This window comes from Pongo pygmaeus, chromosome 6 (genome assembly GCF_028885625.2).
Source record: "Pongo pygmaeus isolate AG05252 chromosome 6, NHGRI_mPonPyg2-v2.0_pri, whole genome shotgun sequence".
Lineage (NCBI taxonomy): Eukaryota > Metazoa > Chordata > Mammalia > Primates > Hominidae > Pongo > Pongo pygmaeus.
In genome coordinates this window covers 9,312,655-9,324,833 of record NC_072379.2, presented here as the reverse complement: position 1 = coordinate 9,324,833, position 12,179 = coordinate 9,312,655, and the positions used below count along the sequence as shown (strand labels likewise).

Sequence of the window (12,179 nt, the reverse complement as noted above, 5' to 3'; positions counted from 1 at the left end):
TTTGTTTTGTTTTGAGACGGGTCTGGCTCTGTTGCCCAGGTGGGAGTGCAGTGGAATGATCTTAGCTCACTGCAACCTCCACCTCCCAGGCTCAAATGATCCTCCTGCCTCAGCCTCCCGAGTAGCTGGGACCCCAGGCACTAGCCACCACACCTGGCTAATTTTCATATTTTTTGTACAGATGGGGTTTTACCATGTTGCTCAGGCTGGCCTCAAACTCCTGGCCTCAAATGATCCACCTGCCTTGGCCTCCCAAAGTGCTGGGATTACAGGTGTGAGCCACCATGCCCAGCCAAAAGTTAACATTTTAAAAAATAGCTGGATGAGGCAAAAATTGAAAAAGAATTTACCAGGACTATTTATTTCATTGTCTTCCAGGCTGCACTGTTACTGTTGGGTAGTTTGCCATCAGTCTAATCAGCATTCCTTTGAGGGGGGTAATCTGTCTTTTATGTCTTGGTTACTTTTAAGACCTGGTCTCTGTCGCCCAGGCTGGAGTACAGTGGCGCAATCTCGGGTCACTGCTGCCACCACAACCTTCACCTCCTGGGTTCAGGTGATTTCTCCTGCCTCAGCCTCCCAAGTAGCTGGGACTACAGGCGTGCACCAACACGCTTGACTAATTTTTGTATTTTTAGTAGAAATGGTTTGTTTGTTTGTTTTTGACGGAGTCTTACTCTGTTGCGCCAGGCTGGAGTGCAGTGGTGCGATCTTGACTCACTGCAACCTCCGCCTCCCAGGTTCAAGCGATTCCTCTGCCTCAGCCTCCCGAGTAGCTGGGACTACAGGCGCGTGCCACTATGCCTGGTTGAGATGGGGTTTCACTATGTTGGCCAGGCTGGTCTCGAACTCCTGACTTCAGGTGATCCGCCTGCCTCAGCCTCCCGAAGTGTTGGGATTACAGGCTTAAGCCATCAGGCCCAGCGAGTCTGGTTTTTTTTTTTTTTTTTTGAGACGGAGTCTCACTCTGTCGCCAGGCTGGAGTGCAATGGCACGATCTTGGCTCACTGCAATCTCTGCCTCCTGGCTTCAAGCGATTCTCCTGCCTCAGCCTCCCAAGTAGCTGGGACTACAGGTGCATGCCACCACGCCCAACTAAGTTTTGTATTTTTAGTAGAGATGGGGTTTCACCACGTTGGCCAGGATGGTCTCCATCTCCTGACCTCGTGATCCGTCCTCCTCGGCCTCCCAAAGTGCTGGGATGACTGGTGTGAGCCACCATGTCTGCCCTCTCCAACTCTGTCCGCCTCCTCTGGAACAGCTATTAAACATATGCTGGACATCTTCATCTGATCCCACACTGATGTCCAATGCCTGCCACCTTGATTTTTCTAAGTAGCATTTCAGATGACTTCCTCTCATCTACCTCTGTTTGCTAATCATGTCCTTGATTATTTAAAACAGCCATTGCATTCTTAATTTCAATGACTACAGTTTTCACTTTTAGAAATTCTATTTTGTTTTTGTCCTGTTTGTGTTTTTATTAACAGTTTCTTGGCGGGGCGCGGTGGCTCACGCCGGTAATCCCAGCACTTTGGGAGGCTGAGGAGGGCGGATCATGAGGTCAGGAGTTCGAGACCAGTCTGGCCAACGTGGTGAAACCCTGTCTTTACTAAAAATACAAAAATTAGCCGAGCATGGTGGCAGCAGCCTGTAATCCCAGCTACTCGGGAGGCTGAGGCAGGAGAATCACTTGAAACTGGAAGGCAGAGGTTACAGTGAGCCGAGATGGCGCCATTGCACTCCAGACTGGGCAACAAGAGCGAAACTCTGTTTAAAAAAAAAAAAAAGAGCTGGGTGTGGTGGTGTGCACCTGTAGTTCCAGCTACTCGGGAGGCTGAGGCAGGAGAATCTCTTGAACCTGGGAGGCAGAGGCTGCACTGAGCCGAGACTGCATCACTGCACTCCAGCCTGGCGACAGAGGGAGACTCCGTCTCAAAAAAAAAAAAAAAGACTTTATGCAAAGCTTTCAGAGCCAACTTCCCTTTCCTTAGGAGGGCCCAGCAGCTTTGTCTTCTGTCCCATCTGGGTACTAAAACCCAAGCCTGTTCCTGGCTCTGATAATCCTTCCACTCCACCCTCTTCTTTGTAATACTGCCAAAGGGCTACACCAAGAGATATGGAAAATAAAACTGACCAGATAAGTCTCTGGCTATTTTTATCTCTAATTACTGTGGCAACTCTGGAGAGACCCCAATTGCCTGGAGAGGTCTACTGTGTTCACCATAAACCATGAAGAATTTAGCTAACAGTTTAATTTTTTACTTTTCCTAGAAAACGTGATTTTTAACACAGCTCAAAACTCTGTTTCCATGATGGAGTTTCACATTTCAGACACAGCAAGCATGGAGGGAGATTTCTGAGGGCCATGGACTCTTGTCATGAAATCACACCACACACATAAATAGTGGTCTACACCACCAACACGTAAGCAAAGTCCTGGTTTGAAACTATTAGGATTTGGAATAATATGCCATATTTTTGCAAACATATAATTAAACATTAACTCTGTTTCAAAGATTTAGTTCTAATCCTTCTGGTAAATGAAGGTACTTAAGAATAGAACCCATAAAATAACAAAATAACACATGGCCAGCTTGGGCAACATAGTGAGACCCTGTCTCTACAAAAAAATAAAAAGTTAGCCAGACATGGTGATCCCAGCTACTTGGGAGGCTGAGGTGGGAGAATCACTTGAGCTCCAGAGATTGAGGCTGTAGTGAGCTATCTATGATCACGCCACTGCCCTCCAGCCTGGATGATAGATGGAATCCCTGTCTCAGAAAAACACACAAAAACACCCCCACAGGGGATGACCATTTATGGCCTGAGATTATTCTATAAACCATAATATATGGAGATTTGAGCTCAGGAGTAGTCACCTAATGTATCTTTGACTTGTGAAAAATGCCCCACCTCTTTCCATAGCTTCAGAAAGGAGGTTGCCAATTATTTTCCATTTGCCCTTCCCAGATCCATTCTCTGACCTGCCCTGTGCCCCAGGAAGCTGACCCTAAGGGCTGCACTGTCTTGTCTTTCCTGCCCTCTGGCTGCCAACTGAGTTTGTCATTGGGGAACAAAAGCAGGAGATTTAAGGGCAGGAAGAGGGTGCGGCTGGGGTATTTACTCCGTTTTCTCCTCATCCCACGGCAGGGCGTACAGCCACAACTTCTATCAAGTGACCCCCTCCTCCATGACTGTAGCTCTTACCTGGTTCTGCTAAGAGGGCCCCCTCTGTCCCTTTAGGCTCTCAGGGAGTAACAGCTTTTCACTGTTGTCTGGTGCAACACTATTCCTTATTGGTTCATTTGAAGTGTCTACACCTCTGTTAACAGTTTCTTTTTTAAACTCACTTCAATTGACCCTTTAAAAAAAATTATTTGTAATACCGAGACTTCAAAGAGAAACTGATCCTTTAAGAGTGATCCATTCCCATGCTAGGGCCCAGGCTAAGACAGCCTTACTTGGGGGAGGAAAGGGGACTATTTCCACCCAGTCAGCCCAACCAATCAAGTCAATCTATGAAATCACCTCACAACCAAGAATTACTAATTATTCTGCTTCTCCAACCACAGGGGCCTGGGGCACTGAATAGGAGTCTAATGGGTGGTCCTCACCTCGGACCTTTCTCGGATCTTGAGCGAAAGCCTGCTCCTCACCAGACTCTTGGATGTACAGGGGCCCCCAAGACTCGTATTTGTGACTGGTCTCCAAGGGCTGTGGCTGCACACTGCTCGGGGATTCCTTTGCAGTTCCCGAAGAGGATATCTTCTCCCACACTGGTTTCTGTTCATTTGGAGGAGTTGAGACCTAGAGACAACCAGGAATGGCTGGGTTTGTGCATGGCTCACTTTAAGACCAAGAATGAAAATCCCAGGAGAGCTATATAGAACCTCTAGGAAAGAGAAAAGGAAAACACCCATCCCATTCCAATCCCAAGGCTAAAAGTCAGTTTAGGATGATACAGAAAAATAGGAGGAAACAAGGTCTAATTTAGCAGAAATTTCCATTCAGCGAATCTTATTGTATGGACAAACCCTTGTTCCTGCCTAGAATGTTAGGCTCCCAATCACCTAGAATAACAAAGGTCTCCCCTGCCTACCTGGTGTCCTGGCTCATCCAGTTCCCGCTCCAGATCTTCGAGGAGAGTGACAGCCTCTTCAGCGCTCTCCGGGCAATGCTCCTGCACCCAGGCCTGGAGCTCCTGGGGCAGGATGGTCAGGAACTGCTCCAGCACCAGTAGCTCCAGGATCTGCTCCTTGGTGTGGATCTCAGGCCTCAGCCACTCACAGCAGAGCACCCGGAGTTGGCTCAGGGCCTCTCGGGGTCCAGGGGTATCATGGTACCCAAACTGCCTGAAGCGCTGGCGGAACATCTCCAGGCTAGGAAGGTATTTGCCTTTCTCTTCTTTCTCCTCGACTTTTACCATCAGAGGCCCCACCTGCTCCTGTGGAGGCCGAGGACCCAGAACTGGGGCCATGCCTAGTACCTTGGTCATCATATAAACTCCAGAACAGCCTCACTAAAGATGGGACTCTGTGGGGCAGGAATATTGGTTCCTTTGGGTTTCCAGTTCTTTAGGGCCACACGTTAAACCTAAGAAAATATAGTTACCAAAAAATAATCAAACTGAAAATTGTTTTTGGGTCTTTACAGCCATACCTTTAGCACAAGAAATTGTGGAAATTATGTCCACCATAAAACTACCATATAAAAACAACTGCTCAAAATCTTTCTGGAATGAGCTGGGTACAGTGGCTCATGCCTATAATTCCAGCACTTTGGGAGGCTGAGATGGGTGGATCACCTGAGGTCAGGAGTTTGAGACCAGCCTGGCCAACATGGTGAAACCCTGTCTCTACTAAAAATACAAAATTAGCCAGGCGTGGTGGTAGACACCTGTCATCTCAGCTACTTGGGAGGCTGAGGCAGGAGAATTGCTTGAACCCAGGAGGCAGAGGATACAATGAGCCAAGTCTCCGCCACTGCATTCCAGCCTGGGCAACAGAGCGAGATTCCATCTCTAAAAAAAAAAAATCTGCGATCAGCTCAGGATATCCTACTTTGATTTCCGTGGTCTCCACTTTCCTAAAAAGTGCAATGTGGCACAATTTTAAAATTAACTTTGCTCCAAAACTAGTTCAGAATCTCACCACTATAGATATTATAGTTTTTGAGATTTTATCAAGCTATCTACTGGCTAGATGCCATCTGTTGAAACCTAAGACATTTAGTTTGAGCAATGAAAATTCACTAGTCAAGGCCGGGCATGGTGGCTCATGCCTGTAATCCCAGCACTTTGGGAGGTGCTGACGCGGGTGGATCATGAGGTCAGGAGATGGAGACCATCCTGGCTAACACGGTGAAACCCCATCTCTACTAAAAATACAAAAAATTAGCCAGGCGTGGTGGCAGGCGCCTGTAGTCCCAGCTACTCAGGAGGCTGAGGCAGGAGAATGGCGTGAACCCGGGAGACGGAGCTTGCAGTGAGCCGAGATCATGCCACTGCACTCCAGCCTGGGCAACAGAGCGAGACTCCGTCTCAAAAAAAAAAAAAAAAAGGAAAATTCACTAGTCAAATGACTGGGCCTGTCAGTATGACCAGAGTCATGCTCAAAGGGTGTAATTAACTAGTATATTAAAAATAACTGAAGTCGGGCACAGTGGCTCATGCCTGTAATCCCAGCACTCTGGGAGTCCGAGGCAGGCCTGGACTCGAGACCAGCCTGGCTAACATGGTGAAATCCTGTCTCTACTAAAAATACAAAAATTAGCCGGGCATGGTAGCGCGCACCTGTAATCTCAGCTATTTGGGAGGCTGAGGCACACAAGAATTGCCTGAACACGGGAGGCAGAGGTTGCAATGAGCCCAGATCGCGCCACTGCACTCCAGCCTGGGTGACAGAGCAAGAGACTCTGTCTCAAAAAATAAAAACAAAACAAATTGAAGTGCCAGGTGCAATGGCTCACATCTGTAATCCCAGCACTTTGAGAGGCTGAGGTGGGCGGATCACTTGAGGTCAGGAGTTCGAGACCAGCCTGGCCAACATGGTGAAACTCTGTCTCCACAAAATATACAAAGATTAGCCAGGTGTGGTGGCATGCACCTGTGGTCCCGGCTACTTGGGAAGCTGAGGTGGGAGGATCACTTAAGCTCAGGAGGTCGAGGCTGCAGTGACCTGCAGTTGTGGCTGCACTACTGAACTCCAGCCTGGGTGACAGAGCAAGACCCTGCCTCAAAAAACAAAAACAAAATCAAAATCAAAAAAACAAAACAAACAAACTACCCCAAAACAACCAATTATGCTAATTTCAAACACATGACAATCTCCATGGATCTGGCTTGATGGCACTTAAAAAATATTAAAAGTCGGTTGGGCGCAGTGGCTCACGCCTGTAATCCCAGCACTTTGGGAGGCCGAGGCGGGCGGATCACGAGGTCAGGAGATCGAGACCATCCTGGCTAACACGGTGAAACCCCGTCTCTACTAAAAATACAAAAAAAAAAAATTAGCCGGGCGTGGTGGCGGGTGCCTGTAGTCCCAGCTACTCGGGAGGCTGAGGCAGGAGAATGGCGTGAACCCGGGAGGCAGAGCTGGCAGTGAGCCGAGATCGCACCACTGCACTCTGGCCTGGACGACGCAGTGAGACTCCGTCTCAAAAAAAAAAAAAAAAATTAAAAGTCATACATTTATACGCAGCACACACAGACCAAAACTTAACGGTGATATTGGTAGGTTATGGAATTATAGATGATTTCCACATTTTAATTCTTTGTTGGATTTCCAAATTTTGTTTCTTAAAGAATGAGAAAATTGTCAGCCATGGTGGCTCACGCCTGTAATCCCAGCACTTTGGGAGACTGAGGTGGGCGGATCACCTGAGGTCAGGAGTTCAAGACTAGCCTGGCCAACATAGTGAAACCCTGTCTCTACTAAAAATACAAAAATTAGGCGGGTGTGGTGTTGCACACCTGTAATCCCAGCTACTCAGGAGGCTGAGGCAGGAGAATGACTTGAACCCGGGAGGGGAAGGATGCAGTGAGCCAAGATTGCACCACTGCACTCCAGCCTGGGCGACAGATCAAGACTCAGTCTCAAAAAAAAAAAGAGAGAGAGAGAGATCATAAGTAGTTTTCTGACAAACCAAATGGACTTTAGTGCTAACATTCTGTAAACATGGTTCATAGTTATGAAATTAAGGCTTTGATTAGTCTTAAAAAAATTTAAAAATAAAAAAATAAACTAATGTTGGTGGAGTGTTTAGCAGTGGAATTAAGACATCAGGAAGCAACCCAAAGCATGAAAAGGGAAACTGTAAGGCATGGAAAAAAATGCATACAGAATTATTTCCCAAAATGTGTTCAAAAGCACTATAACTAAGGCGGGGCGCGGTGACTCACGCCTGTAATCACAGCACTTTGGGATACCGAGGCAGCTGGATCACCTGAGGTCAGGAGTTTGAGACCAACCTGACCAACATGGCGAAACCCCGTCTCTACTAAAAATACAAAAATTAGCCGGGCGGGGTGTCGGGCGCCTGTGATCCCAGCTACATGGGAGGCTGAGACATGAGAATAGCTTGAACCTGGGAGGCAGAGGTTGCAGTGAGCCGAGATTGTGCCACTGCACTCCAGCCTGGGCAACAGAGTGAGACTCCGTCACAAAAAAAAAAAAAAAAAAAGCACTATAACCAATAATTTGAATAAAAGATTCTTTGGCCAAATAAGTCTGTATGTACCCAGTACATACCACAGGAGTGCCCAAGTTGAGGACTACTTAAAAATAGAGCCAGGGGAGGTGCAACGTCATCTCACCTCCTAAAACAAAGGCCCGAGCACTAAAGACTAAAATAAACAAGAAATAACGAAGTAGCTGCGCTGGACAGCATTCTTTAGAATATTTAAAACAAGTGGCCGGGCGTGGTGGCTAACGGCCATAATCCCAGCACTTCTGGAGGCCAAGGCAGGCGGATCACTTGAGGCCAGGAGTTGAGACCAGCCTGGCCAACATGGTGAACCGGGGCCATGCCTAGTATCTTGGTCATCATATAAACTCCAGAAATAGCCTCACTAAAGATGGGACTCTGTGGGGCAGGAATATTGGTTCCTTTCGGTTTCTGATTCTTTAGGGCCACATGTTAAACCTTAAAAAATATAGTTGCCATAAAATTACAAGTTACTGTCTCTACTAAAAATACAAAAATTAGCTGGGAGTGGTGGCAGGCACCTGTAATCCCAGCTACTTGGGAGGCTGAGGCAGAGAATCACTTGAACCTGGGAGGTGGAGGTTGTAGTGAGCCAAGATCGTGTCACTACACTCCAGCCTGGGTGACAGAGTGAGACTCTGTTGCAAAAAAAAAAAAAAAATATATATATATATGTGTGTGTGTGTGTGTGTGTGTGTATATATATATAATGTATGTATAAAAGAGACCTCCTCAGTGGTAGATTAACTTTATGTAACTCTTACAAAATTTCATACTCTATCCAGAGGAGGGCACCCTAAGACCAGGAAAGAAACCAGTGTTTGGGCTGCTCAGCTTCTGTGATCTGGCCTGGGAAACATGGCAAGTCACCAGGGAGTCATGCAGCACCTGCTGGCATCACACAGGGAGCATCATGTAGTAACACAACATTCATGTGCGATACACTCTGAGAACTCAGTGAATCCAAATTCACAGATGCCACTGGATCACATGATTGCCTCTGCAAATTACAGAAAAAAAAGTTTCCTTGGATGTGGCTGCTGGGCAGTTGGCTAGGTAAGCTCATTAGCTAAGCGATTTATTCTAGGGACATCAGTTTTGTTTTTTTTTTGAGATGGAGTCTCACTCCGTTGCCCAGGCTGGAGTGCAGTGCCATGATCTTGGCTCACTGCAACCTCCGCCTCCCGAGTTCAAGTGATTCTCATGCCTCAGCCTCCTGAGTAGGTGGGATTACAAGTGCGTGCCACCATGCCCGGCTAATTTTTATATTTTTAGTAGAGACGGGGTTTCACCATGTTCGCCAGGCTGGTCTTGAACTCCTGACCTCAAGTGATCCGCCCACCTTGGCCTCCCAAAGTGCTGGGATTAAAGGCGTGAGCCACCATGCCCGGTGGCACATCAGTTTTGCGGTGCACACAACTCAAATGTACAACGCCTAAAGAATGCAAACGAGTAGAGGGCCGGGTGCCCTTCCTCCTTCCTGCACTCACTCTCCTTGGTGATTTCACAAGTTGCATGGTTTTAATTACCATCTATATACCCACAACTGCCCAAACTGTACCTCCAACTTAGACCTCCCTGCTGACCTCCAGACTCATACGACCAACTACCCACTTGCCATTACCACCTGGATGTCCAGTAAGACATCTCAAGCTTAACATGTCCGAAATGGAATTCCCATCTCTCCCTCAAAAGCTGCTCATCTCAGCTAATGGCAACTCTCATTGTTCTTTTTACTTGGACCGAAAAACCTGGGGTCATCCCCTGACTCCTCTTTCACATTTTTTTTTAATTTAAATTTTTTATTTTTTAGAGACAGTGTCTTAGTCTGTTGCCTAGACTGGAGTGCAGTGGCGCAATCACAGCTCATGGAAGCCTCGAACTCCTGGTCTCAAGCCATCTTCCTGCCTTGGTCTCTCAAAGTTCTGGGGTTACAGGCGTGAACCACTTCACTGGGTCTTTATTTTATTGTTTTTAAATTACAGAGGCAGGGTCTCGCTTTGTTGCCCAGGCTGGCGTGTAGTGGTGCCATGATAACTCACTGCAGCCTTGAACTCCTGGCCTCAAGCGATCCTCTCACCTCAGCCTCCAAAGTAGCCAGGACTACAGGTGTGCATCACCACATCTGGCTAATTTTAAAAATTTATTTATTTATTTTTGTAGAAACGAAGTCTTGCTTTGTTGCCCAGGCTGAGGCATAACTTGAGCTCAGGAGTTCCGGGCTGCAGAGTTGTGGCTGTACCACTGTGCTCCAGCCTGGGTGACAAAGGAAAACCCTGTCTCTTAAAAAATAAAGAAGCATGCGGCTAGAAATCAGACGCTGCATTACTAACTCACATTGTCTACAATCACAGTGACTTTTTAAAAGCTATCAAGACTTTATCTCAAGAAGTCCATCAAGCAAAAGTTCATGGTCTATCATAAACAGAAGGCCCTTGTTCTGTGTCCATTTTCCCTCCTCCTTTATGCCAATCTCCCAAAGCTTATATGCCCTTATGAAAGCGCCCCAAGTCCATTCTGTAACAAGATGAGGGATAAAAAAAAACAAATTACCATAGATTTTAAAAGTAGAACAGCACTTACCAACTTGTGCTAAAATGCTTCACACAGTCCGTACCTGAAAATCCCTAGGGAGCCCGGCGCAGTGGCTCACGCCTGTAATCCTAGCACTTTGGGAGGCCGAGGCGGGCGGATCACGAGGTCAGAAGATCGAGACCATTCTGGCTAACACGGTGAAACTCCGTCTCTACTAAAAAATACAAAAAATTAGCCAGGCGTTGTGGCGGGCGACTGTAGTCCCAGCTACTTGGGAGGCTGAGGCAGGAGAATGGCTAGAACCCGGGAGGCGGAGCTTGCAGTGAGCAGAGATCGCGCCACCGCATTCCAACCTGGGCGACAGCGCGAGACTCCATCTCAAAAAAAAAAAAAAAAAAGAAAATCCCTAGGTAGGCAGCCAAATTAGGTAATTCTTGAGCCACAGAATTCCACTAATTGTTACAAGTTGTTGTTCTTCTTTTTTTTTTTTTTGAGACGGAGTTTCACTCTTGTTGCCCAGGATGGAGTGCAATGGCGCGATCTCGGCTCACCGCAACCTCCGCCTCCCAGGTTCAAGCGATTCTCCTGCTTCAGCCTCCCTAGTAGCTGGGATTACAGGCATGTGCCACCACGCCCGCCTAATTTTGTATTTTTAGGAGAGATGGGGTTTCTCCATGTTGGTCAGGCTGGTCTCGAACTCCCGACCTCAGGTGATCCACTCGCCTCGGCCTCCCAAAGTGCTGGATTATAGGCATGAGCCACCGCGCCTGGCCACACAAATTCTTTAACCTGAAATCAAATTCCGCATCATTTCAAAAATCCTAGGTTAGTCCAAGACCAATACTCACTTTCTCCATAGCAGCCTTCCAACACTTGAAAACAATTGTCTTGCCTCTTAACTCTTTTCCTCTCCACAGCTCAACTGTTTCTTAGATTTCGTGGGTTTCCAAGTACCTCACCCATCAAATCAACGTTTTTTTTTTTGTTTTTCGTTTTTTTTTTGAGACCAAGTGTCGCTCTGTCGCCCAGGCTGGAGTGCAGTGGCGTGATCTCGGCTCACTGCAACCTCCGCCTGGTGGGTTCAAGCGATTCTCCTGCCTCAGCCTCCTGAGTAGCTAGAATTACAGGAGCGCGCCACCACACCCAGCTAATTTTTGTATTTTTAGTGGGGACAGGGTTTGGCCAGGCTGGTCTCGAACTCCTGACCTCAAGTGATCCGCCCGCCTCGGCCTCCCGAAGTGCTGGGATTACAGGCGTTAGCCACCGCGCCTGGCCCAAATAAACTTTGTCTTGACACTCTTATTTATACATGGTTTTTTAAGAATGTTTTTCTAAACCTGAGCAGATCCCTATTGTGTGTGTGTGTTCTAGCCCGAACAAAGCCCGAGGGGGCTATTTCTTCCCTTGGATTGGATTCTACCCAAGACTTCTAATGAGGTTCGGCTTCCCATAGGTTTCCAACCCCTTGGGCGTATTCCCATCAATGAGCCTTGCGTTCGGACCTCCAGTTCGGAGAAAGGAAAAAAAGGCGGCCACGGTCAGACTGATAGACGGCTTGGCTTGGGGAGCGCACAAAAAAAACTATTCTGGAACGCGAAAGAACTTCCAGAACATCTGTTCTTCCAGCTTTCATTTGTTAAAGCCCCAAGTGGAAGAAAAGGCTTTCCAGGGAGCCAGCGCCTCCACCAGCTGGGGCTGGGCGGGGACGGGAAGCTCCTCCCCACAGCCCTGCTACGACTGGTCTAGGTGGGGTCCTCGGAAGCCACAGCTGCTAAATCCACTCCTCCCTCCCCAAACCATTCAGCCAAGGCTCCCTGTCCTGTTCGCCTCGCTAACCCGCGACCAGCAGGCTCACCGTGCATCAGAGGCGCTCCGGGTACCGAGACACCGCACCGCGCACCTCGGGACCGCGCACCCGGAAGTGCGTCATAGCCCCG

At 47.8% G+C, this 12,179-nt stretch overlaps 1 protein-coding gene across 8 annotated transcripts in view; it reads right to left on the bottom strand.

The window, feature by feature from the left end:
• Positions 1-12,179, bottom strand: part of ZSCAN21 (zinc finger and SCAN domain containing 21) — a 15,691-nt gene extending 3,512 nt beyond the window's left edge. Inside the window, exons 1-5 of one of the 8 annotated variants that reach the window (XM_063668154.1) lie at positions 12,098-12,173; positions 10,325-10,456; positions 10,045-10,224; positions 4,103-4,596; positions 3,618-3,810 (exon numbers count right to left, since the gene is read on the bottom strand). In XM_063668154.1, the coding sequence (XP_063524224.1) occupies positions 3,618-3,810; positions 4,103-4,501 (592 nt within the window). In that variant the 5' untranslated portion in view covers positions 4,502-4,596; positions 10,045-10,224; positions 10,325-10,456; positions 12,098-12,173. Of the gene's footprint in view, positions 1-3,617; positions 3,811-4,102; positions 4,597-10,044; positions 10,225-10,290; positions 10,457-11,090 lie in introns of all 8 variants that reach the window. The other 7 variants (XM_063668155.1, XM_054496256.2, XM_054496254.2 and 4 more) reach the window with 7 other exon arrangements.